Genomic DNA, 26996 nt, shown 5'->3' with positions numbered 1-26996 from the left:
GTGGAAAGCTTCATATTCTTAAGATGGAATACTCCCCAGATTGATGTAAAGCTTCAATCCCAATCAAAATTCCACGTGGCTTATTTGCAAAAATTTACATGTTGATTCTAAAATTCATATGGAAATGCAAGTGACCCAGAATAGTCCTAATATTCATGAAAGAGAAGAGTAAATTTGAGATATCCTATCTGTCACCTTTTTTTTAGTGTGTTGAGATTACTTAAGATGTACTCTTGCAGCAAATGTTGGGTATACAATACAGTATTATTAACTGTAGTCACTCTGCTGTACCTAGATCCCCAGAATTTAGCCACCTTATAACTGAAAGTTTGTACCCTTTGACTAACCTTTTCCCCATCCCACAGTTTCTGGAAACCAGTGTTCTGCTTTCTGGTTCTGTGAGTTTGACTTTTAGATTCCACATATAAGACATACAGTATTTGTCTGTCATCCACATTGTGCCAAATGACAGGGTTTCCCTCTTGTTTATGGCTGAATAATATTCTATGGTGTGTATATACAAAATTTTCATTATCCATTTATCTTTTCATATCTTGGTTATTGTGTATAATGCTGCAATGAATATGAGAATGTAGATATCTCTTCAAGATACTGATTTCATTTCCTTTGGATATATACACCCAATAATGGGATTACTAGATTTTATAGTAATTCTATTTTTAATTTTTTGAGGAATCTCTTCTTTTCCATAAAGACTATGCCATTGAAAAACTCTTTAGTTACATTATAAGGTTTAATTTTAGTGATCTGAATAGCAATTAAAAGTCTGGCTTATTTCTTCTCAGGACCGAAAGAGGCAATATGAGCTGCTGAAACTTGAAAGAAACTTCGAGAAACAGTCTAATGTGCTTAGACGTAAAACTGAGGAGGTAAGAAACTCCAGTCTGCTGAGTCAGGTGGATTGCTTAGATGCTGGCAAAGCAGCATCCCTTAAATGAGCCAGTGTCCTGAGAAACCAGGCATGCCAAACTTGCCCAGCAGTTCCTATGTCTTGACCCCTGTTTATATGCCAGGAAATGTGAGCAGATAACCTGGTGAAAGTGGTGCTATTTACGTAAGGATTTCTTTCTAATCGGACTTCCTTCTTTCCAAAACATCACAGAATAATATTGGTATGTGACATTTCCAGATGCTTTCAAGTGTGCGATATGTCCTTGAAATGTGCACGTCCCCATGCCTCCCCACCCTCCCCCCCAGCTCTCAAGCGGGAACTTCTGACTAGTACCAACTTTGGAGCCTAGGAAAGGTGCACATTTGACGTGGAGACTTAGAAACTTGGTTCCCATGGGAACTCAAACCATAGACATTTTTTCTTTTTCCTTACTAATGTGCTGGAAATTGGAATGTTCTTCTTTTTATCCTGCAATTCAACATTCCAGTGAGCTGTTTTTATTTAGGCAGCAGCTGCCAACAAGAGGCTCAAGGATGCTCTCCAGAGACAACGGGAAGTTGCAGATAAGCGGAAGGAGACTCTGAGCCGTGGGATGGAAGGCACCGCCACTCGAGTGAAGGTGTGGACAGTTTGCATGGACATTTCTGTTTTGTATATTGGGAACAGGCAAACATGGGAAATCACTTTCTTTTCATTTAGAAGGAAGCTGCAAAATCTGAAGGCCAACCCAAAAGCCTTATTTCCTAAAGCAGTGAATATATGAGTGGTTGTCAAAGACCAAGAGTAGACAGGCCTTTCTGTCCCTGCCCCTCTTGAGGTTCAGTAAATTTCTTGGCAGTGTTATTGAGGTATAACTGACCCACAATAAAGTGTACATATTTAAAGTGTACCATTTAATAAGTTTTGACACAGATATATCCCCATGAAATCACCATAATCAAGACAACATCCGTGCCCATCACAACCAAAACTCTGTATTCTTTATAATCCCTTCCTCCCTGCCAGTCCACCTTTCTACCCCCCACCTCAATGTAACCATTCATCTGCTTTCTGTCATTATATATTCATTTTTTTCTAGAATTTTATACATTTTAATCATACAGTATTTTTCTCTGGCTTCCATTCCACATAATTAGTTTGACATTCATCCACATGGTGGTGTTTATGAGTACTTCTTTCCTTTTTTATTACCAAGTGGCATCCCTTTCTATAGAGATTCCACAGTTTTTTTTTTAATTCACTCACCTACTGATGGACTTTTGTTTTTAGTTTTTGACTACTACAAACACATTGTACTGAACATTCATAGACAAGTCATTGTGTGCATACATGTTTTTATTTTGGGGGGTAGAAAACCTAGGAGTAGAATGGCTGGCTCATAGAATAAGCGTGTATTTTTTAACTTTTTTTGTTGTTTATGAACAACAGAAATTTATTTCTCACAGTTCTGGGGGCTGAAAAGTCCTAGGTCAAGATGCTGGCAGAGTTAGTTCCTGGTGAAGGGCCATTTCCCGCTTTATAGACAGCAGTCTTCTCCCTGTGACCTCACGTGGTCAAAGAGGATATGTATTTTAACTTCTAAGCAACTGCCAAATTGTTTTCCAAAGTGATTGCACCACTTTACGTTCCCACTAACAGTGGATGAGGGTTCCCATTGCCATACTTTCCCAACGATATGTAGTTTGAATGTGGTCAGTCCTTTCAGTTTCAGCTATTGTAGTAGATGGGTAGTAGTACTCCAGTGTGATTTAGTTTTCATTTCCCTAATGACTACCGATGTTGAGCACCGCTTCATGTGCTTCCTTGGCACGTGTTTTATGAAATATCTGTTCGAATCTTTTTCCTATTTTTAATTGGGTTGTATTTTTTTCTTGTTGAGTCACAATTTTTATATGCTCTACATATATTCAGGAAAGGGCTTTTTAAAAAATAATTTATTTATATTTAAGATTGTATTTATTTTTAGAGAGAGAGAAAAGGAGGAAGAAAGAGAGAGAGAAAGATCAATGTGAGAGAGAAACATCGATTGGTTGCCTCTCTTACACGCCCTGACAGGGGACCAAACCCACAACCCAGGCATGTGCCCTGACTGGGAATCAAACCAGTGACCTTTGGCTTTGTGGGACAACACCCAGCCAAGCCACACTGGTCAGGGTGCATTTTAGATTTTTTTTTAAGATTTTATTTGTTTATCTTTAGAGGGGAAGGGAAGGAGAGAGGGAGAGAAACGTCAATGTATGGTTGCCTTCTTGCGTCCCCTGCTGGGAACTGGCCTGCAGGGAACCAGCCTGCAACCCAGTCATGTGCCCTGACTGGGAATCGAACTGCAATTGTCTGGTTTGCAAGCCCGCGCTCAATCCACTGAGCTACACCAGCCAGGGCTAGATTTTTAACAATATCTTTTGAAGAACAAAGCTTTAATTTTTATGCCATCCAATTTATCGAAACTTTTCTTTCATACTTGAAAGGCTTTCATATTCTATTTAAGAAATCTTATGGGGGGAAATGCAGACAACTGTAAATGAACAATAAAGTAATTTTTTTAAAAAAAGGAATCTTGAAGGTCACAAGGTTTTCTCCTAAGCTTTCTTCTAGAAGTTACATAATGTTAAGCTTTATCTTTAAGTCTGTGATTCATTTTGACTTGACATTTTCGTCACAGTCAATTGTTCATAAGTCAATTTCTAGATTCCATTCCACTGATTTAACATGTCTATCCTTGATTACTCTGGCTTTGTAATAAGTCCTGAAATCAGGCAGTATTATTTTTCTAAAGTTGTTATTCTTTTTCAAAATTGCTTTGGGGTGACTAGGTCCTTTTCATTTCCATATAAAGTTTAGAAACAGCTTATCAATTTGTACAAAAAGTCTGCTGAGAGTTTGAATAGGACTGCTTAGAATTTATAGATATATTTGAGGAGAATTTACATTTTAACAACATTGAGTCTTGTTCCATGAACACGCTACACCTCTTCATTTAGCTAAGTCTTCTATTTCTCTTAGCAGCATTTTCATTTTCAGGGTACAGGTGTTACACATTTGTCGAATAGTATGATATATTCTTGTGAGATTAGAAATGATTTTTTTTATTTCAATTTCCAACTGTGTGGACATACTTGCTGGTTCTTGTAGCTTTTCTGTAGTCCTTAGGATTTTCCATGTAGGCAATCATGGCACCTGCCAATAGGAACAGTTTTATTTATTTCTACTTATTCTGTATGCCTTTTTGTTTTGTATTTTTAGAAGATTTTTATTTATTTATTTTTAGGGAGAGGGAAGGGTTGTGGGCCAGGTCCCCAGTACGGGGCATGTGAGAGGCCACCAAACATTGATGTTTCTCTCCCTCTCTTTCTCCTCCCTTCCCCTCTCTCTAAAAATAAATAAATAAAATCTTTATGAAAATTTATTGGCATGAAGTTATACATAATATTTCCTTTTTATCCTTCTAATGACTGCAAAAGCCATATTAATGTCATCTATCTCATTCATGTTATTGATATTTTGTGTCTTTTCTCTTTTTTCCTGATCATGTTGGCTAGAGGTTTGTCAGAGAACTAGCTCATTCTTACAAATATTTAAGATGCTAAATTTTATGTTACATATATTTTACCACAATAAAAAAATACCCAAAAAACTTCAGTTCATTGATTTCTGATCTGATCTTTATTATTTCTTTACTTCTGCTGTGGATTTCATTGGCTCCTACTTTTTTTTTCATTTCTTTTTTCAATTTACATTTTTATCTTTTTCAATTACACTTGACATTCAATATTACATTGATTTCAGGTACTCAGCATAGTGGTTAGACACTTATATAACTCTCAAAGTGATCTCCCGATAAGTCTATTACCCCCCCAGCACCACACGTAGTTATTGCAATATTGACTATGTTCCCTATGCTGTACTTCACATCCCTGGGACTATTCTGTAACTACTAATTGGTACAGTAATTCTTAATTCCTTCACCTTTTTCACCCAGCCCCCCAAACCCTCTTCCATTGGGCAGCATTGACTTGAGTGCTTTCTTCTTTTCTAATATAAGCATTTAGTGCTATAAATTTCCGTTTTAGTACTCTTTTAATGACAGCCCACAATTTTCGATAGTTGCGCTTTCCTGTTCATTCAATGGAAAGTACATTCCGCTTGCCCTGTTGATTTCTTCTTCGTCCCATGGGTTATTTAGAAGTATGTTATTTAGTTCCAAATATTAGGGGATTTTTCCAAATATCTTTCTGTTGTGGTTTCTAATTTAATTTTGTTGTGGTTAGAGAACATACTTTGTATGGTTTGAATCCTTTTGAATTTGTTGAGACTTACTATGGCCCAGAATACAGCCAATTTTGGCAAATGTGTATACTCGAAAGGAATGTGTACTATGTTGTTGTCGGATAGTATTCTATAAACGCCAGCCATGTCTATGTGATCGACTGTGCTGTTCATTTCTACTACATCCTTCCTGATTTTTTGCCTACTTATTCTGTCAGTTAGAGGTGGGTATTCAAATCTCCATCTAGAATTATGAATTTGTCTTTTTCTCCTTGTAGTTCTGTCTGGTTTGCTTCATGTATTTTGCAGTGTGTTTTATTGATTATGCTATTACAGTTGTCCCATTTTCCCTCCTTTATTCCCCCCATCCCACAAATTACCCCCCCTTAGTTCATGTCCATGGATCATACTTTGCTTCTCTATCTCTTATACCACAGGTGGCAAACTCAAGGCTCATGGGCCGAATCTGGCCCTTCACCTGGTTTCTACCCGGTAGCAGCGCCAAGCTCTCACTTAACTGTTAAGGAGTAGTTACATTTATACAGTCCTAAAGTTACATTCAGCCCTTTGAAGGAAACCACAAGACTGATGTGGCCCCTGGTGAAAATGAGTTTGATACCCCTTTCCTATACTATTCAAAACCTCCCCTGTTCTATTTTGTCCTTATCTATGAAGGTTTATCTAAAATGGAGGTGACAAAGACAGGCTACAGAGAAATGTAGGATATCTGAAGAAAGATTTTTCTGCAGAAAGTCTCTTTCTTGTGACCTTCTGGGATCTTGCTGTTAAAGGCTCTCAGAGAGCTCTTGGGATTTTTGATCAATGTAGGCACAAATGGAAATCACACCTCTAGTTATATGAGCTCTGGTCTGAGGGAAATTAAGTCTGGAGGTGAATCTAGCCCATGGGACAAAGATTCCTCGTCCCTAACCCAACATCACTGATTTTTCTTCTAGAGTTGGCTTGGAAATGAAATTGAGGTTATGGTCAGTACTGAGGAAGCCAAACGCCATCTGAATGACCTTCTTGAAGACAGAAAGATCCTGGCTCAGGATCTGGCTGAACTGAAAGAAAAACAGGAATCTGGGGAGAATCTACCTCCTAAGCTCCGGGTAAGTGTCCTTATGGAAATATTTGGTCAGTGATCAAAACCCTGCACTCCCCACACACCCTGACTACTTTGGAGGGTTATGTCCCTTGTAGTATTTCAACCCCATTCCCACGATTCTTCTTTACAGAGGCGCACATTCTCACTTGCTCAACTGCCTGGTCAAGTTTCTGACTTAGAGGATTCCATTACAAAGCAGATTGAAAGCCTAGAGACTGAAATGGAACTCAGGTAATGGGACTGCCTTAAAGGCATTATAAAAAGGTATGCTTGGCCCTGGCCAGGGTCTCAGCTGGTTGGAGTGTCATCCTGTACACCAAACAGTTGCAGGTTCAATTCCAGGTTAGGGCACATACCCAGGCTGTGGGTTTGGTTCCGGGTCAGGACACATACAGGAGGCAAGCAATCAATGTTTCTTTCTCACATCAGTGTTTTTCTCTCTCTGTCTCAAGTCAATAAATATATTATTGTCTCTCTCTAAAATCAATAAATGTGTTGTTGGGTGAGGATTTGCCAAAGAAAAAATTATGCCTGGAATCAAAATAGAACCTAGTGATTCAGAAGCTTTCTGATGGTGGAAGAACAACAGAAGGTAGCAAATTTTTGTTGAAGTAGACATACCACTAGACATGTTAGATGCATTTTCTTATTCAGTCCCTCCCTACGAGGTATTACTTTATGAGACATGTATTATTCTTCTCACTTTAGAGATCTGAAGTTCACAGACCTGAAGATATTTGCTAAAGGTGATACAGTGCTAGGATTCGGAACCTGGTCTAACTCCAAAGCCCATGCTCTTTATGCTGCACCACAAATTTTGATGCAGAACTGACTCAACACAAAACTTTAGGGGGCCCCCCCAAAAATGATACCAGAAGAGCAACAACACAGAAGTAGGAGACCTTTAGAGATCAACAGCAAAGTAGATAGAATAGAACATGTAGGTAAAGCACATAACACAGTACTTGGCATATTAGAGGTTCTCACTGAACGTTCTTCTCTTTCTCCCTGCCTGGCTCTAAGACCAGAAATTATGCTACACAACCTGTCTAATCACTGCCGTCTTTTAAGTATCTCTGAACTCTAAAAGAATCAGAACTTAAAAATTGTATAGTTTCTTAGGATCATTGAATTTCATTGCTCAGAAGAGCCTGGAGATCTTTCATTTGTTTTTAGCAACACGCACTAGCTGTTTATCTTTGGACACATCTATAATGTCAGCGTTTAACTTCCTACTCCATGCTGCACTGGGTGCAGTTGGGACATATAGAAAAAACAGGTGGCGTCATCCTTGCTTTCCAGTGGAAATAGTAAACTGTTGATAGCTTACAATTAGCTATGGTGAGAGAATTTAAATCACAGAAACCAGCAAAATCTACAAATCAGGTCTAGGGTTGTTTTTTTTTTAATTGCTGGTTGTTAAAGATTTACCTGCATACCACTGTGCATGAGCAAATGATTACCTAAATGTAGGGCAAGTGCCAAATAGAGGGCAATCAGACAGAGGTGAGTTTAATCAAGAGAATTTTCCAAAAGTTGATGAGCCATAATCCAAAATTTGAAATCACTGAGGGACATGAATTGTCAGAAACGAAAGGAAGGGGCATATTGTAGGAAACAATTCTGAAGTGTTCTGGCCCACCTCTTCCAAGAAGCCTTCCCTGACCCTTCATCCCTCACTAATTTCCCTCTTCTCTAAACTCCTTCAGAACTTACAGTACTCAGTCACGCGATACAGGCGATATATGTTCTCTTGACATTGATTAACTGTTTTATGTTTATTAGTCTTGTCAATCTAGAAAGATTGTAAGCTTGTTGAAGGATAAGACTACATATTAGACCAGGGTTCTCAAAGTGTGATCCCTAAACCACTGGGTGTGTCTGAGACCCTTTCATGGACTCTGAGTGATCAAAATTGTTTTTAGCCCTGGCTGGTGTTGCTCAGTGGATTAGTGCTGGCCTGCAAACTGAAAGGTCACTGGTTAGATCCCCAGTCAGGGCACATGCCTGGCTTGCAGGCCAGGTCCCCAGTGGGGGCCATATGCAAGAGGCAACTGACTGATATTTCTCTCCCTCTCTTTCACCCTCCCTTCCCCTCTTTCTAAAAATAAATAAAGTCTTTAAAAAAAAGAAGATTCAAATAAATAGCAAGACACATTTTTTAAAAAGGAAGAAACTCGTCAATCTTGTGGCAGGCACTTCAAGATAACCTCTCACAACACCAGCCATAGGTATCAGTTCGGTCTTCAGTCCCAGCAAAGAGCACCCTCCCATTTGTTATATTGAGATTTTTTTCCTTCCACTCTCTAACCTAAATCTTGTGTACACATAGATGAGCCAGCATCATATCACTGTCTGAGCTCCTGTGACCTCAAGATGAAGTCACATTAGTCAGTGCACCACTAAAAACCCTTCCTAAAACAAATCTTGCCAGGTTCCACTATATGACCCGTTTATTTCAACCAGTATGTCATTTAGTGAAGCCATTTGAATGGTCTTTGGAATCGACTTTGCACCAGGCTTTGAGAGAATGTACGTCCTCACAGCTGCTGAGCACGTGTCCTAACCAGATGATGTAATCCTTGTTTAAATGATATTTAACTGCTACACCCTTCCATAAAACTCTTTGCAGTTTCTATTCAGAGCTCTTCTCCTGTCCTTTGTGTTGAAACTGCTAGCAATAAGGCTCACTGTTTCTTTCCCTGAAGGAGCGCTCAGATTGCTGACCTCCAGCAGAAGCTGCTGGATGCAGAAAGTGAAGACAGACCAAAGCACCGCTGGGAGAGTATTGCTACCATTCTGGAAGCCAAGTGTGCCCTGAAATATTTAATTGGAGAGGTAAACATCACTCTTCCTACCAGAGATGAGGGGTCTGGCTTGGTAGGTTGAAACATGGTGCTAGCCTGGAGTACTGTCACTGTGCTATTGTTACTTTTTATGGTAGAAACCACAATGACACTAACCTCAGAGACATGATTTCATAGGTAAGAGTTGGTGTGAGCATGGGCTCACTAATAAACGTTTGCAGTTATTCTTAGGAAAAGATCAGGATGCCATCATTAGGCCACTACTTAAACTATCACACTGCGCTACTTTCTAAGACACCTGTGAAGTGTCTATTCAAAAAGTTTCAGATACAGTCTAGCAAAAAGAAAGTCATCTTGGACATACAGCGATTCCTCTGAAGGAACTCCATCTTCACTGACCTTCAAATAATCTATCATCTCACATTGTCACAGAGGAATTCAAGTTGATCGCCGCTGCTGATTGAGGCAATTTCCTCTTCAGATGAGCACACAGCCTCCTCCAGCTCTGCAAGTTTGCGCAATGCTCCCCTTGCTGCATTTTGTGTTGGGTTAGCAGATTTGCTGTACCAAAGAAATCCTGATTAGTCTTATGAACACCGGGGTTTGTGATGTTCACCATCCAGGCTAGTAGAGAATATCTAAGTAGGCCAGCATAAGATATCAATCTAGCCTGAAGAGCCGGATCTGCAGTCTCAGCTAACATGTCTACGAGTTTCAACATGTGCACACAGACATTCTGACATGGGACATAATTGGCCATAAGGGTGTATCTTATGAATGTCTCTTTAAAATTAAGGAAGAACTGCTTAAATGTTGGAATTGGGAGTTGTCACCTACTGTTCACGTTGGGTTTATTCTTGCCACGAGGCAGAGCAAGAGATTGAACGGCCTTTGTGATGACTTCCAGCTCTAAGTTATCTCAACAGAAATACCAGCTTTTGGCCCGGGTGGTGGTGTTACTATTCAATGGTAGACTCCATGTGATGTGCAAGCACAAGAATGGACTTGGACATGGAAGAACTGGTCATAGTTCATTTCAAGAAAACAGATGTTTGCCTGCCTAAAGAATAGGGCAAGGGCATTCTCCAAACACAATGGTCTTCTTTTATCTCTTCCAGCTGGTCTCCTCCAAAATACAGGTCAGCAAGCTCGAAAGCATCCTCAAACAGAGTAATGCCAGCTGTGCTGACATGCAGAAGATGCTGTTTGAGGAGCGAAATCACTTTGCTGAAATCGAGACAGAGTTACAGGCAGAGCTGTTCAGAGTAGAACAGCAGCACCAAGAGAAGGTAAGCTGGCAAGACAAGAGCTCTACTGAGAAAGAGACCATCATTGCTTCCTGCTATTAGTTTTTGAAAAACAGTGGGGGAGGTTGACATTTCCTTCAAAAGACCATGCAGTCTTCTCCCAATTTGGCAAAGAAAACCTGAAACAGAAAGAAATTACTTGTCTCATGTTACCCAGGCCAGTGACAAGCACTCTTAGCCTCCATCTTGGTACCGAGGTTAATGCGTGTGGCGATCTTGGGTGCACTGCCTGGACTGGGCCGCATTTCCTGTTTTCTCTGACTCCTGCGGTTCCCTTGGGTTGTATCTCTCTGTAGGTGCTCTACCTTCTTAGCCAGCTGCAGCAAAGCCAGATGGCAGAGAAGCAGCTAGAGGTGTCCATCAGTGAAAAGGAACAACAGCTGCAGAGCACGCTGAAGTGTCAGGTACAAGTGAGGCCAAGGTCCCCAGGGCTGGGTTCCATGGGCCTGACTGAGAGTGATCTGTGTCAGACTGTTGTACTTACCGCAGAGGGTAATTATGTACTGAAAAGGTTGGTAATGGCAACCCCTATTGCTTTGTGGCCCAAGTTGATCAGTGGGAGGGAATTTAGAATGTAGCCACACATAGAAGAACCTCCTTTTTGGCCCAGAAATGACAGTACATACTCCATCCCAGACTCTGAGGCCTCCTGCTTCTTTGCCTCAACTCTGAGCTCTAAACAGTTGAGAAAGTGAAATCACCCTGTAGAATCCTAGGGGCGTTCAGCTGTGTCTTCCTGAGCCTATTCTTCTGAGCTAAGACCTGACATGTCGATGAAATGCCTAGAGTCTAAATTTCTACCAGAGGCTGAGAGTGCCACACCCTTTAGCAGCATGCCAGGGCACCGTTTAATCCCACTACAGATCTTTTTCCCGACCCACCTGTCTGGAGGGTTTCCTTGGTACCTCCCATCAAAGGTATGACCAAACTAGTTAAGGCCATATGCATGAATCTGGTTGCCTTAAATGTCAGGGACTTGAACTGGGCTTATTATTAGAGTAGCAAATAAACTGCCTAGCCTGTGTGGAGAATGGTGAACAAAAACATCTGGGGCTTGAGAGCGACAGAGCTGGCCGTGAGGGTTTCTTAATCAGCATCCTGATGTGACTGAGGGGTGTGAGGCTAGAGAGTGGAAAAGACTAGGAGAGCATGGGAGGCAGAGCCCCTGGTTTCCATGATGGCCATCAGGGTTGCTTGGGAGGGTTGGGATAGAAGTGACGTTCAGGGCACCTAGGAACGGGTAGGAATCGGGCATTTTTCTGGGTGCCAAGGCCTGCGGTGCAAAAACCATCTGCTGCCAGCAACTTGGCAGCAGTGTGTTTTCATCTCTGTGAGTTGTTTGGTAACCCACATGCAGTGCCCAAAATAATCCCACCGATCTCTGCACTCCTGGAAATAGGAAGAAGAACTGGAGAAGATGAGAGAAGTGTGTGCGCAAAATAAGCAGCTTCTCCGAGAGAACGAAATCATAAAGCAGGTAATCCAGCCTCCCACCCACTGAACAAGCCCTGGGAGACCCTGCTGCAACTGAGGCTAACCAACCCTTGGGAGTAACCTTGAGTGCGATAACTTGGCTGTATTTTAGGGAGTTGACATCGAGTTTCCTTGTGATGTTGTCAGGTGCATTTCAAAATGGTATAAACGCACATTTTTTTTTTCTTTACAGTTTGCTCTTTTCAGAATCTATTCCCGATCTTGTAAAGTGGGAGTCCTTCAGCCTACTTTACTGTTACCCTGCCTCACTTTCATATGTTTGAAAATTAAGCTAGCTTAGGAATCTTGATGTTGGAGCCACGAACACCCTCAGAAGCTGCCCTGCAATATATACTTTGTCTCTTCTTTTCGAATAGAAACTGACTCTCCTCCAAGTAGCCAGCAAACAGAAACCTCATCTTCCTCAGGATACCCCTCTCTCTCCAGACTCTTCTTTCGAATATATCCCACCTCAGGTAAACTGCTTAGTGCCCTCGCTGCCTTCGCATAGCCAAGGTTTGGAGTGAGTGTGCTTAAAAATCGCCTTTTAGAAGAGGTTGACAGGTAAAATTTCCAAATTCCAGCATCTCCCTTTTCCTTGGAGCCCCAGATAAAAGTCTAGTGCAATCTGGAGGAAAAATAACCCTTCTCCCTCCCGGGGAGACTGACTCTTGGCCATGGACAGACGTTATGTAACACAGCTGAGGGGGAGGAGCCGAAGAAAGCTGCATTCAGCTGTCGGTCCAAAGACAATTATCAGATCCTTAGTCTCTCCTTCCTCCCTCAGATTGCTCAGCCTCTTTTCCCGCAGTTTCTGTCCCTTCAAAGACTCTGAAAGGCCAAAGGTGGAAGCAGAATTTCTTCGGATTGGTAAAGCCAAGTGGGCTATATTTGAGGGAGTCTGAAGTCTCTATTCTGAGAATATAGCTGGCTACTGCTGCTGGAAAGTTACAATCCACATGCTTTTTTTTGTTTTGGTTTGTGTTTGTTTGTTTGTTTGTTTGTTTCTGAGTTTGGGGAGTTTTGTTTGGTTTTGCTGTTGTCTTTGTTCAATGACCATCCCAAACCTTTGTTCTCAGCCAAGACCTTCCCGTTTGAAAGAAAAGTTCCTGGAGCAAAGCATGGCCATCAAGGATCTACAGTATTGTTCAGAGCATTCAGTGAATGAGCCTGAGGACACTGATATTGACGATGGGGATGATGAGGAATGGAAACCAACAAAATTATTGAAGATGTGCAAGAAGAACATCCAAGGGGTAGGAGGCAGCTCTCACCTCTGGCAGGGGTTCTAGTCCTTGTCTCCACTGTTGGTGGGAATGTACCCACTGCAAACCCTGCACCCAACCCCCTTGGTCCCATTCAGAAGCATTGGATTCACAGAGCAGGGCTTGTCAGGCCAACTCTGCCTGGAACCCGGGACCAGTCACAGGGGAGGCCTGAGTGCACAAGGCTGCTCTCTTCATGTCTGCAGGTTCCCACCAGTCTGAAAGGTGGTAGCATTCTGTTCTAGATCATTCTCCAGGTGGCTTCTAGAATGACCATGATAAGCCTCCTCATTTTTCTAATACTTATACTTTATAAACCATTCTTGTATATGGTATCTCTATTCATTGTCACAAAAAAGTAAGCAAGGTATTTATTACTTGTTGTACAGACAGCTCTGAGACCGACAGGGGGCAAATGACCTTGTCTGAGGTTATAAAACCAGGTGATGGCAAGGACTGGAAATCCAATATTCTGACTCCAAGTCCAGTCAGACTGGGAAGTTAAGTCCAGTCTGCTTAGTCCAGTTTGCTTCTATCACATCATATCAGTCAAAATTACAGGCCAGAAGCTGAGTGCGAACTTCATCTTCCTTGCCCAATACAGTGATTTTGGTCATTAGGCTCAGGGGCAACAGGAATTACAGGGAAGGCCAACAATTAAGGTCAAACACACCAACTTCAGGCTAGTTAGGAACAGTCTGACTTTGAGGCCAGTTTTATTTCCTTCTGTGATGACAGCCTTACACAGTTATCCCACATAGACGTATTAGGATTAAACATTAACTTCCCAGCCACTACAGGTTCCCGCTTCCCCAACTGCCCTGCGGCCACATTCCTCCTGAAGAGAACAGTTCCCAGATCACGCTAGCTGGCTTCCAGGAAGGCTAGTCGATTTCATTAGCTGATAGTGTACCATGTGGGGAACTGAGCCTCATAAAGCCATATCAGAAAGAAGCAAGTCCTGAGGAATAGACAGTCTGGGAGGCATTGAGTCACTTGGAAAGAGTATCAGGAATGCAATGTATTGGGACTGAGAGCTAACTCCTCCTTAGCCTCAGAGAGCATATAATCTAGCAGGAAAACAAGGCAAAGAAATAGAAGCACAACTATAGAACCTCAGCATGTTCATCTCAGAAATGCACTGAGGCGTTTTTAAGAGTGACTGACTATAAAGCCAAACCAAGTAGACAGAGTTCAGGAAGATGCCAGGAAAGAAAAGATTGTTGCTGCATTCTAAGACAGAAAGGGAAATGCATGTTGGGAGCAACTCGGAGAGCATTTCTGGCCCAATGAATAGTTTCGTGCTGTTGGTTAGTAGAAGTAGTAGAGGGTCAGAGATTTGGGACACTTAGAGGACCGCCACAGAGCATGTCTGACTTTCATCCACTTACGGAGCCACCATTTATGGATTCTACAGTGGTTGAAGCACAGAGTGTGAGCTGAATACAGACAAAAAGGTCAGCTAGGTAGCAGGAAGCAGAGTTGAAAAGTGCACCCAGAAACACGTAGTTGAGGGCCTAAAACCCTGGGGAGGGAGTTTCCAAATGAGAAGCAAATCCAAGCACACTTGCCTCGAGGAAAGCTTATTATGTGTGTTATAGCACTATTGCTCTGAGCCTAAAAAGGGAATACATAACAAAAATTGCAAGTAAACAAGATTCGCTATCAACGAGAAATCCTGTGTCTAAAACAGTCAGAGATGATTCCTTTCTAGGCTTTTCCCCAATTTTGTAAGTCAAGAAGAGATGATAGGTGGGCTTTAAGGGGAGAAAGCATGCCTACAATCTGGCTTCTTCCTTTGTGCTAGCCTTGAAGTACGTGGATGTTTTGGCTGCTCTTTGATCTGGCTGCCCATGGGTAGTCACTATAGACCTTGATGCTTTGCATGAAGGTCATCCCGACTATTATTATTTCAACCCGCCTGAAGTGTGCTGGTATTATCACCAGGTTACTGCAAAGCAGACTGTAGCAGACACCAAAACGATGGCTTGTCCAAAGCTAATGCTGAAAATGTCAGCTTCCTCACTCAGCCATCTTTCCTATGTGCACTAAGAATGTGCTGAGGGATAGGCAATGTACTAGAGTTGAAAAAAGTAATAATTTAGCCCTAGCTGATGTGGCTCAGTGGATTGATCGCAGAACTATGAACTAAAGGGTCACAGGTTCGATTACTAGTCAGGGCATACGCCTGGGTTGCAGGCATGTAAGAGGCAACCACACATTGATGTTTTTCTCCCTCTCTTCTTCCCTTCTCCTCTCTCTAAAAATAGATAAATAAAATATTGGAAAATAAATAAAATTTAAAAATAAAAATAAACAAGTGATAGTTTAGAAGCCAGGTAGACATGGGCTCTAGTCTTGAATTTGTCACTGGTGAGTTGGATGGCTGTAAGCAAGTCACTTAATCTCCCTTGGCCTAGATTCTTCATCTGTGTAATGAAGGAGTTAGACCAGAACAGATGTATAATGTCCCTTCCAGCACTAATATACTGAGCCAGAATAACAGTTGAAGTTCTATAAATGGGCTTTAGTTGTTGTTTTTAATAAATGGATTTTAATAAAACTACCTCTATATGGGGCCATATGGTATCTGAGAAGTTAAAAGAAGAAATGTATGCAAAAGCACCTTGTGACAGATGACATATCATGCAGTACTGTTATTGAAGCACAGTAAGCATTTTACAAATATTCTCATTTGTCCCCTTTGGCAGAAAAGGGCGAGCAGGTATTGCCGGCTCTACCTTAGTAATGAAAGAATGGAAGTGAACCTGGCTGAGGTGACTTGTCCAAGGTCAGGCCCAGTATTAAATACAGGACTACAGCCCAAGTCTCCTAATTTCTAGGCGGGTTATCTTTATGTTAAAATTTTCACCAGAGCTTTTCATTCTAAGACACACCGAAATTAGTGTTAGAAGAATTATAGACTGTAAAGCAGTAGTTCTCAAGCCTGGCTGCACATTAGAATCCCCAAGGGAGCTTTTAAACATGGGAGCGGGGGGCCCCACCCCCTGATATTCTGATTTAATTGATCTGAGGTAGGGCCTGGCCTTTCTGAAAAGCTCCCCAGAGATTGCGGATGTGCATTCAGGGTTGAAAACCACTGGCTTAAAGGAACCCCAGGGGTTCCTTTCAGCTCTACTTCCTACTCTACCCGAAGAAGTTCTCTGTTAGAGTGGTTCTCACCTGTGGTGTTGGGACGTGCTGGGCGGGTTGCCAACCATTGTGATGCACACATGTGTGCGCACACACCACACACCTGTATATTTGAAGTTCTGTCTATGGTAAGACAGGGCATGCTCCCTGTCTTACATTCTGATCTGTCAGGAGAAAAAATGAGATGAAGTTGTAGCTAGCACATATGGCGTTCATGTGCATACACGTGTCCTGTGTATCATAGCCATTCTATAATAACATCTCCAGGTGTGTTTCTAGCCTCTGCTTCCTTGAAAAGTTCTGGAAGTTGGGAATCTCACAGTGCAGCAGCCAGCTGTGTTCTGTAACTATCTGGAAGTTGTTCTTGTTGGTAGGCTGTCCTGTAAACCATCCCAATGGCTCTTGGCTACATAAAAGTCTTGTTGTTCTTCCTTATGACAGCCTTTCAGACACCACTCTCCTATCATCCCCTCGCATGAAACGAGATACACAGGCAGGGTAAGAGAATGTCTTTGAGGCATACAAATGAATTTTTACACAGTCAGAGGGCCATACCCAGCCTATAGCAACCAATGGATCAATGTCATCCTGGTGAGATGTCTCTAGGACATGTCATAGAACTCTGTCTTTTGTCCTGTCTTATTCAAAGAAGCAAAGATTTGGGTTTTTGTTGTTTTTTTTTTTATTTTAGTGTCAGGTGGCATATGACTAAGATGGGCATTCCTGTCTATTGCTATTACAGATGTAAATGTGGTAAACCTTTCTGTAAGGCAACTCGAAAATAGGTATCAAGCCTTTAAAAATTCCTATTTTCCTTGCTGGGGTGGCTCAGTGGACTAAGCACTGGACTTTGAAGCAAAGGGTCGCCAGTTTGATTCCCAGTCAGGGCACATGCCTGGGTTGCCGGTCAGGTCCCCAGTAGGGGGTACATGAGAGGCAACCACACATTGATGTTTCTCTCCCTCTTTCTCTCTCCCTCCCCCTCCCTCTAAAAAGTAAACAAAGTCTTTTTTTAAATGCTTTAACAATTTCTATCTTTTGGCCCAGTAATTATTTATAACACATAAGAATCTATTCTAAGGAAATAGTGGTGTGTAAAAGATTGATTTACTCAACACATCTTTTTGGAGCATCTATTATCAGGCATTGTTCCTAGGTGCTGAGGATACAGAATACAAGACAGGGAAGATCTGGGCTTCACGATACTGAAGAAAGACATTCTCGTGGAGAGAGACCCATAGTTACCAGGAAAACCTATCAAATCATTTTAGATAATAAGAGAAAAAGAAAATACAGTGAAGTCTCAGATGGGGTAGGAAAAGAGTGCTTCAGTAGAGTGTCTCTCTCAGGAGGAGATGTTTAAGCTGAGATCTGAACAAAGTGAAGGAGCAAGTCAGGAAAGAATCAGAGCAGGAACATTAGGAAAGAGAAACTACAGATGCAGAGACCTAGGGGCAGGATGAGTCTGGCTTAGGAAGGAACAGCTGAAAAGACCAGTGTGTGTGGCCACAGTGTGTTGAAAAGTAGGAGACAGTAGACCTAGGTCAGATCAGAGAAGAGCCAGGGCCCTGATCATGGAGGGCCTTGTCATTCCTGGTGAGATCTGGGTCATTTTTATGTGCCAGAATGTTCTCTGTAACATCATTTATAATAGCAAGCAATTTCTTTCAAAGCAATCTGAATGTAGAGGACTGGTTTAATAAATTGAGATTTTCACATAATGTAGTACTATATTACAGCTATTAAATATTAAAAATCACAGGTTTTTTAAAATATTTCTTTACTTTTAGAGAAAGGGGAAGGAAGGGAGAGCAACATCAGCATGTGAGAGATACATCAGTTGGTTGCCTCTCACATGCCCCCAACTCAGGACCCAGCTCACAACCCAGGCATGTGCCTGACCGGGAATCAAACCAGCAAACTTTCAATTTGCAGGATAGTGCTTGATGCACTGAGCCATACCAGCCAGGGCAAAATCACGGTCTTGATTTTGAAATTTTATAAAGTGATATATATTATTCTCATAATTGAGGAAAGACATTAATTAGCCCTGGCTGGTGTGGCTCAATGGATTGAGCATAGGCCTGTGAACCAAAGGATTGTGGTTCCATTCCCAGTCAGGGCACATGCCTGGGTTGCAGGCCAGGTCCCAGCAGGGGATGCTTGAGAGGCAACCATACATTGATATTTCTCTCCCTCTCTCCTTCCCTTCCCCTCTAAAGATAAATAAATAAAATCTTTTTTAAAAAGATGTTAATTATGGGTTTATTGACCTTCACAACTACAGAATAATGAGGATGGTTGTCATCAGAGAGAAACAAAGGGCTTGAATTTAACTGTAAGCCCAGGATGAATCCACAAAGACATAATGGAGGGGAAGCTACTGTGATTTTAGGCTTCATTCACAAAACTGTAGGGTTTGTAACCAGGGAGGTGGCTGTGTTGATCTACTTCACAGTGGTTCCAGCACATCTAGAAAGTTATGCTTATTTCTGGATGTCTCAGTGAAAGATGAACTTGGACAAATTGGCCTATAGTCCAGCTGGTGAGGATTCTTGGAAGCTGTGCCATGTGGTGAATCACTGATGGAGCTCTAGGTATATTTAGCTTTGAGAAGATTTGGATGGAGGAGCACTGGGGAGTGAAAATGATGTTTCAGGGTTTGAAAAACTGTGCTGGGAAAGTGGAGTTCAACTGACCCCATGTCACTTCAGATGACAGAAGTATGTCCTGTGGTCAGAAGTTTTACGGAGACCATCATTATGCCGGGATGAATAGTTTGGGATAATTAGAGCAGGGCTATTAGAGAGGTGCTTCAAACACCACAGGGGGCTTTAGGCCGTTGCTTGACGTCTCCTCTGACTCACCCAACATGCTGTGAGCTCTGCCACTGGTTCGTTCCACTCCAAACTATCCCAATTTCTTCCATTGTTTCTCTTATAACATCGCTTCCTGTAAGGCTGGTCACCCATCTCTTTTTGGTTTAATGTCTTCTTTTTTAAAAAAGATTTTATTTATTTTTTCGACAGAGGGGAAGGGAGGGAGAGAAACATCAATGTGTGCTTGCCTCTTGTGCGCCCCCAACTGGGGACCTGACCCATAACCCAGGCATGTGCCCCGACTGGGAATCGAACCATTGATCCTTTGGTTTACAGGCTCGCACTCAATCCACTGAGCCACATCAGCCAGGGCATAATGTCCTCTTCATTACATACATACACACACACAGTGAACTCCTGAATGTGTCCACAAGGAAACATGCTTATTGACAGGGAAAGCAATTTAACAGTGCCTGGCACATGTTAATGTCAACTACTACCGCAGCCTTGTCAGTACGTGTGAAACATGGCACTGTGAACAGTAGGGATGAAGAGTGACCTGTGCATAGAGAGAAAAGGAATACAACCAGAGGAGCTACATGCGTTCGCATAAAGTTTGAAACCATGCCAGAAAATTCCTTGTATTTCTTGATAAAAATTCAGATGTGGTAAAAGACATGGGCAGGAATAAAAACCACTTAATTGGAGAAACTTTGCTTGACCCTGGGAGGGAGGAAGGACCAGAAAGGAGACTTCAGTGACATCTGTTATATTTTCCTTATTAGGGAAGGGCCACAAATGCAAGGTTTTTTTGTTTTTTGTTTTAATTTTTGTCTATGATTTTCTATGCCGGACAAGATGCTGCAGCCCTATAATGGGGTAGATTGCTTCAAATATGCTCTGACCAACCGAAGGCACAGCGAGGCAGTTGCTATTGTGATTTCTGCACCCCAGATATCTACCTGACTGTGTTTGGGTTTGGACGGCCATTTCACACTTTGGACTGCTGGAACTTGACAATACCTCCAATCCCCCAGGCCTTTCGTGCAAAAACTAGTTTTCAGCCAGGTCTTCCCTCCCACCATGTTACACTTACGTGGCTGAGTTTGGGGGGTACCTAAATACCAGACTTGCATTGATCCCTGTTGTAACTTTTCTTTTACTTTCAGCCCATAATTTCAACCTGTCAGAATATTTGTGAATTATGATTCTGTTATCTTATGTATCAGTCATCCTTCCAGCTTTGTGTTGTGGTTACAGCCAATTCGCATGCCTACCTTGCAGACCGCTTATGAGATTCAAATGGGATTTGGTATTCATATACTATATGAAAGTACTCTGAAAACAGTAAAGTGCTAGACACATGTAAATGAGATTGCATATCATTAGCGACTCACGAAAATGCTGAACGATTCAGGTGCTGAGGACAAAGCCCAGGCTGACACTGAACAACTGTAGAAATGTGAGCTAGATGAAGTGCTGTTACGGAGATCCAAAGACATCGAGCAACTGTGCCCAGGACTTAAATATACTAAACTCTGCAACCGTCCAGCTCGCATTTCTTCACTCTGCCCAGAAACTTATCCTGAGAGTCTCTGTCCATTGCCCTGTGTTGTTACACTCTCTCTCTGATCTGTCTTTTGAGTATTTTATGCCCGCAACACTGGATTTGGCTGGCTTGACTTGTCCTTAGTAAACCTATGTTGCTTTGTACTGCTCACTGTTTCACTAAAGAGAGGACTGAGGAGATAGAAGCTTGGTAAAGTTGCTGGTGTTTTTGAGAAAGTCTTGCAAATGAAGGGAAGGCCCCTTGAACCAGCCGTCTAACCCCTTCAGTAATGAGTCTTTGTACAAACGTGTTTTGCAGTGTTCCTGCAAGGGCTGGTGTGGGAACAGGCAGTGTGGGTGCCGAAGACAGAAGTCGAACTGTGGCATGGACTGCAGCTGTGACCCCACAAAGTGTAGGAACCGTCAGCAAGACAAGGTAAGACCAGTGCCATTGCCCCTCACCTTCCCCATGAGCTTGTTCTTCATCCTGCAATCTGAAAAAGACATGGTTTCCTTAATCCTTCTTCCTCTGTGCTGGCCTGTCTGCATATCCCCTTCAGAAACCACAGCCCTTCCTGAGAGATTCCCAGGTATGAGCGCCCCATTCCCAACCAGGGCTACAAAGTTCCTGCATAGTTTCTGAGGCAGGAGCAAGGAAACAGAAAGCAGGCATTTACAGGCATATAGACTCACAGGATCAGGCTAATCCAGAGGCTTAGCTGGAACTGTAAGGGCCACGTGCTGAGGTGGCAGCTTTCAGGAAGGAAGTTAATCCTTCTGACATCTTGAGACATTAGTTACTTAGCCCCACTCCGTGGGAACCACCTATTCCATGGCTCCAGGAAAAGACCCACAAGAACATGGTCTTCCTAACAGTCACTGTTGTGAGCCAAGTTAATTGTAGCTATCCTCTCCGTATCGCTCCCAGGAGCAGGAAACTCAGAGCAACAAAATGTGTGCTGAGAAGGCCAGCACCAAGCAGGTCAGATCTACACACTTGCTTTCAGCCTACCTGGGCCGAGGGCCAGAGCTCATTCCTACAGCTCTCTGTGTGATAAACAATAATTTTAGTGCGCTTAGTCTAATGATTATTCATTGTGCATTTCTTGAACAGCTCCATGTGAGTGGTTTGGCCCTGGGTTTTTCATTAAAAATACTTCCAAGGTAGGTAGTCATTAGAGGACTAAAACAGCAAGCCAGAGGTCAGGCTAACAATTGTAGGTATCGCAGGGCCCTCAGCAATTTATTCCTGTGGTTTCCTTCAACTCAGGTACTAGACTCCTATGGTAGCTCCATGGAAATGCCTCCGAGCAGATGTACGTGACCTGACCCAGCGCGACCCCTTGTCAACCAAAGCAGCTTGCTCTTTACTTATTTACATTATTGAGCTTCCTCTTAGGATTTCAGTTGTAGAAACCACTGACCTAGTGTAATGCTTTTATTTTACCAAGAAGGAAACTAAGGCCCAGAGATAAGCTTAAGTGACGCACCCGATAATACACAGCTGGTATGATAGCTAAAATCAGACCTCAGTATCACACTCTATGACTTAAAATTATACTACAAAATGACAGTAATCAAAACAGCATGGTCTTGACAAAAAAAATGGACACACAGCCCATTGGAACACAATTGACAGCCCAGAAATAAACTCATATGTATACGGGGAAATAATTTTCAACAAAGGAGCCAAAAACATACAATGGAGAAAAGAAAGCCTCTTCAATAAATAGTGCTAGGAATATTGGAAAGCCACATGCAAAAGGAAAAAAAGAAACCAGACTGCTATTTGTCACCATACACAAAAATTAACTCAAAATTATTCAAAGACCTAAATACAAGACCTGAAACAACCAATTACATAGAAGAAACTGTAAGTACTAAACTTATGCACCTTGGTCATAGAGAGGATTTTATTAATTTGACCCAAATGCAAGGGAAATACAGGCAGAAATAAATGAGTGAGACTAAGACTAAAATGGTTCTGCACAGCTAAAAAACTGCCAACAAAACAAAAAGGCAACCAACTGAATAGGAGAATATATTTACAAGCAACACCTCTGATACGGGGTAATAACTACATATATCAGGAACTCATACAACTCAGCAACAAAAACAACAACAAAAAATCCAATTTAAAAATGGGCAGAGGGGCTGAATAAAAACATCTAAGAAGACATAAAAATAGCCCACAGATATATGAAGAGATGCTCAATGTCACTAGCTATCAGGGAAATGCAAATCAAAACCACAATTAGCTACCACCTCACACCTGTTAGAATGGCTATTCTCAAAAAGACAGGTAATAACAAGTGTTGGAGAGGTTGTGAAGAAAACGGAACCCCCATTTCCTGCTGGTGGGAACGTAAACTGGTACAGCCCCTATGGAAAAGAGTGGAGGTTCCTCAAAAAATTATGAATAGAGTTATCATATGACATAACAATCCTCCTCTGGGAATCTACCCAAAAGTTTTGAAAACTTTTATTCACAAAGATAGATGCACCCCTATGTTCATTGTGGCATTGTTCACGGTGGCCAAGACATGGAGACAACCAGTGATTGGACAGAGCACATATTTACAATGGAACACAAGTCAGACGTAAGAAAAGATGAAATACTGCCTTTTCCAACAACACAGATGGACCTTGCGTAAATCATGCTAAGTGGAAAAAGTCAGGAAGTATATGATTTTACTCATACGTGGCATGCAGAACTGAAAGCACCAAATGAACAAACAAGAAAAGCGAACAACCCCTGGCTGGCGTAGCTCAGTGTATTGAGTGCGGGCCTTCAAACCAAGGGATCATGGTTCAATTCCCAGTCGGGGCACATGCCTGGGTTGTGAGCCAGGTCCCAGCAGGGGATGCACAAGAGGCAACCATACGTTGATATTTCTCTCCCTCTCCCTCCCTTCCCCTCTAAAGATAAATAAATAAAATCTTGAAAATAAAAGAAAAGAAAGGTGAACAAAAACTCAGACGCAGACAACAGTAGGATGGTTACCAGAGGGAAGGGGGAAAAGTCGTAAAGGGGAAACAGGTTCAAATACATGGTAACAGAAGATGACTTGACTTTGGGTGGTGGACACACAACATAATATACCAATGATGTGCCATAGAATTGTATACTTGAAACCTATATAATTGTATTCACCAATGTCATGTCAATACATTTAATAAAACATGTTAAAAGATCTTAGACTTCTAAACAAAAAAAGACTGGACCTCAGGCTTCCTGACACTTAATGCAGTTCTTTTTTCATAACAGCAGGTTGTAACTGCAGTCAAAGGTCTACCAAGGAACTTCTTTCTCTTCGCTTCAGTCTCCTTCCTGATAAAAAGACTACTATAGAGAACCTCTTGTAGAGAGGTACTAAAAAGCTAATACTGCCTGGAGAAAGGGAAAGTTAAGCATGGAAATGAGCAAGGCTTGGTCTTGATTAAACCTTGCCTTGTGACATGTCCTGGGCCACTATTCTACCCAGTCCTTTGCCTGCAGAAGCTGCCATCAAGCACTATGACCTCCCCCAGCAGGGTCTCCCTAGGACCTGCTGAAACACTGGTGAGGGCCTCTAAGCTGGTGTCTCACTGGCTGAAGGGGAGCAGTGATTCTGTAACCCTGGAACTTGAACTTCTAATAGCCTGTCTTCTCGATTCACAGGACAGCTTGGGCACTATTGAGCGGACCCAGGATTCCGAAGGCTCCTTCAAACTGGAGGATCCCACAGAGGTGACTCCAGGACTGAGCTTCTTCAACCCCGTCTGTGCCACTCCGAACAGCAAGGTAAGTAGACCGAAAGGCAGCCGTTTCCAGCTGTGTTATCGTCCATCTCAGCCTCGGTTCTGACAGAGAGTGGTGGGGGGAGGGGAAAGGTATACTCTGCTGGTTGGGAACTGGGAATGAGACATAGGCTGGAGTCTGGTTCCTCCCACAGAGGAGTCTTAGGGGACGCCGTGTACTACCGGGAGCATGCAGAGCCTTTGTGGGGGCCAAGCTGGGCTGAGCCTCTGCCCCCACCTGAGATCTTGTCAGACCTGTTTCTGTCCTTCCTAGATCCTGAAAGAGATGTGTGAGGTGGAGCAGGTTCTGTTAAAGACCGCTCCAAATGCCTCCTCCCTCAGCCTCCCAGAGTTGAAACATGTCACCACAGAATCCCAAGAAAATAAAGCTCCAGGGAAGAAAAAGAAACGAGCTCTGGCCAGCAACATGAGCTTCTTCTCGGGCTGCTCCCCTGCTGAAGAAGAAGTCCACTGAGCTTGGGCTCATTGCCTCTGCCTCATTCTGTCTTGGGAGATGTGTTGCAGTTGCAGCCAGAGGGTTTGGGGTTTTTTTTTAATGACTCTTCTAGATTTCAGGTTTCCTGCTGTTGTAAAAAGGGGACAGCGTGTTACTGGAAAGGAAGGAACATTTGTTGGACTACCATTCTCTCTAGAAGGGTGCTAAGCCACTTACTGAGGAGCGAACCAACTGACCTTCCTTCTGACTCTCAGGAACCAGTCCCCCCCCCACCCCGTACAATCTAGCTCCTTCTGATTCTCAAACAGTGAAGGCTGTCTCCCAGTGGGGGTGAGGTGGCCAAGGCTGTCTTATCTCTGGGTTGTCTCAGCTTAATGGCAGAGCCCGGCCTAGGGGGTCGGGGGGTGGGGAGTAGGATGGAGACCAGCACCAGTCCTTCACCCCCACCTCAGGAAGGGGTTCTCCGTGGTGCTGAGGTAAATGAAACCTCTAAAAATGTTAACATTTTAATGATGTAAATAAATAAATAGATAAATAATAAAGCTTAGTGTCACTGCTGTTTGCAAAGGCCCTTCTGTGCTCCACTTTCAACCTGCGCTCCTCAGCCCCTAGGAAGTCCATGAAGGACAAGTCACGCAAGCCACCAGGGCCTCACTGCTTTGTCGCAGCCCCTGTCCCCCCCGAGGGGTGTACGGAGCACCATGGTGTGTCTTCATCGCTCTGCCACCTTAGGAAATCAGAATCCCACCAGCAAAGCCTGTGGCCGGATCTCCACTGCACAGCCTACCTGGACTCTGGACTTGGGAAGAAGGGATCATATGTACACACTAAGCATCTGCGTGCGCCTGCCAGAGTTTAATTTGAAGTCACAGAGTTAGTAATATAGCTAGGACTTGAACCCAGGTCTAACACCAGAACTTCCTGTATGACTGGAGTGGCAGTGGTGACGTCCCCTGCAGCCTGACTTCTTGGAGCAGAGCGTGGGGCTGCACTTCTCCTTTGAAAGGGGAGTGGAGGGCCTCGGCTCGCTCCTTACTCAATATCAGTGCTCTCCATTTCCGCTTACCACAAAAAAAAGGGGCCAGCCCTGGAATGCCAAATGCTGGTTGCTGACTGGCCTTGCAGACTTCTGAGGAGTTTGCAAGCCCTGGGCAGCCTCTCGTATCCATACATTCTGAATCCTAGCTGCCCCCCTCATGGCACCCATCAGAACTTGGCACATGAAAACCAAGACTCCTCTAGAATCCACCAGAGCCAAGCAAAGGAAAGTGGAGGAGGCCCTGCTGAGAATGAGGCCTGCAGGAGCGCTGGGTGTCCCCTCAACCCTCGCTGGCCTCCTGCCAGCAAGCAGCCCTGCTTCTCTGCATTTTAATGTCGAAGGAGCAGGAGAGCCCCTGCCATTGCCAACTAGAGCCCCTGGATACAATGGGAAGGCAGAGAGGGAGGGGAGCTGTCTCTTGGCATAACAGTCTTCCTTCTCCCTGTTGCAGACCCAGTGCGCACTGGGGGAGGGGAAACAGCTATCCCCAGAGAGGCATCCTGTCCCACCAACACAGAGCTGTCCCATAGGCTCCGAGCCACCACATTGGCCTAAAGGGAGACAGGGGAAGGTCCTTCAAGGCAGCCCCCAACCCCCGTTCCGCCCAGAGCCCTGTGCTGTAGCGCTAAGCTGACTGCAAATGCTAGCCAGCCCTCTCTGCCACTGGTGTAGTGACAGCATCTTTTGTATGTCGTGGACAAAAAAAGGGACCACTGTGACACCTGACCAGCTCAGGAGAGACCTTCCCGGCAGCCTTACGAAAGCAGAGACCAAAAGTAACCACATAGGGCTGTCTGAATATGAAAACTCTTAAAAGTGGGTAGTCATATCCTAGGCCTGTAACCTCCTTGACATAGTCAGTCTTTACCTTAAGTAAGCCTGTCTGTTGTCTTTTGTGCATTTTTGTAATGTCAGGAGTAATCAAGTTTCCTGAAGCCACAGGACACACCCACTGCATTAGAGATCATGGCCCCTCACTGTTCTCTTGTTCCCCACATACCGTCTCTATGTGCTGTAAATGTGAGTTGTTTACTATCCTGTGGCCACCAATGTAAAGGGAA

The 26996-nt window shown here is 43.1% G+C and overlaps 1 protein-coding gene across 4 annotated transcripts in view; it reads left to right on the top strand.

Annotated features, from left to right (window-relative positions):
• KIF4A (kinesin family member 4A) overlaps window positions 1–25932 on the top strand; it is a 117302-nt gene extending 91370 nt beyond the window's left edge. For 3 of the 4 annotated variants that reach the window (XM_037133109.2, XM_037133108.2, XM_053656661.1), the window contains 13 exons: window positions 807–890; window positions 1419–1532; window positions 6136–6291; window positions 6418–6518; window positions 8996–9125; window positions 10213–10383; window positions 10698–10805; window positions 11801–11878; window positions 12252–12350; window positions 12954–13130; window positions 20979–21095; window positions 24321–24443; window positions 24714–25929. In XM_037133109.2, coding sequence (XP_036989004.1) covers window positions 807–890; window positions 1419–1532; window positions 6136–6291; window positions 6418–6518; window positions 8996–9125; window positions 10213–10383; window positions 10698–10805; window positions 11801–11878; window positions 12252–12350; window positions 12954–13130; window positions 20979–21095; window positions 24321–24443; window positions 24714–24914 — 1659 coding nt within the window. In that variant the 3' untranslated portion in view covers window positions 24915–25929. Of the gene's footprint in view, window positions 1–806; window positions 891–1418; window positions 1533–6135; window positions 6292–6417; window positions 6519–8995; window positions 9126–10212; window positions 10384–10697; window positions 10806–11800; window positions 11879–12251; window positions 12351–12953; window positions 13131–20978; window positions 21096–24320; window positions 24444–24713 lie in introns of all 4 variants that reach the window. The other variant, XM_037133110.2, reaches the window with a different exon arrangement.
• Window positions 25933–26996: the final 1064 nt, after the last annotated feature.

This window comes from Artibeus jamaicensis, unplaced genomic scaffold (genome assembly GCF_021234435.1).
Source record: "Artibeus jamaicensis isolate MK-2021 breed Jamaican fruit bat unplaced genomic scaffold, CSHL_Jam_final scaffold_2375, whole genome shotgun sequence".
Taxonomy (NCBI): domain Eukaryota; kingdom Metazoa; phylum Chordata; class Mammalia; order Chiroptera; family Phyllostomidae; genus Artibeus; species Artibeus jamaicensis.
This window is presented reverse-complemented; position numbering and strand designations above follow the sequence as displayed.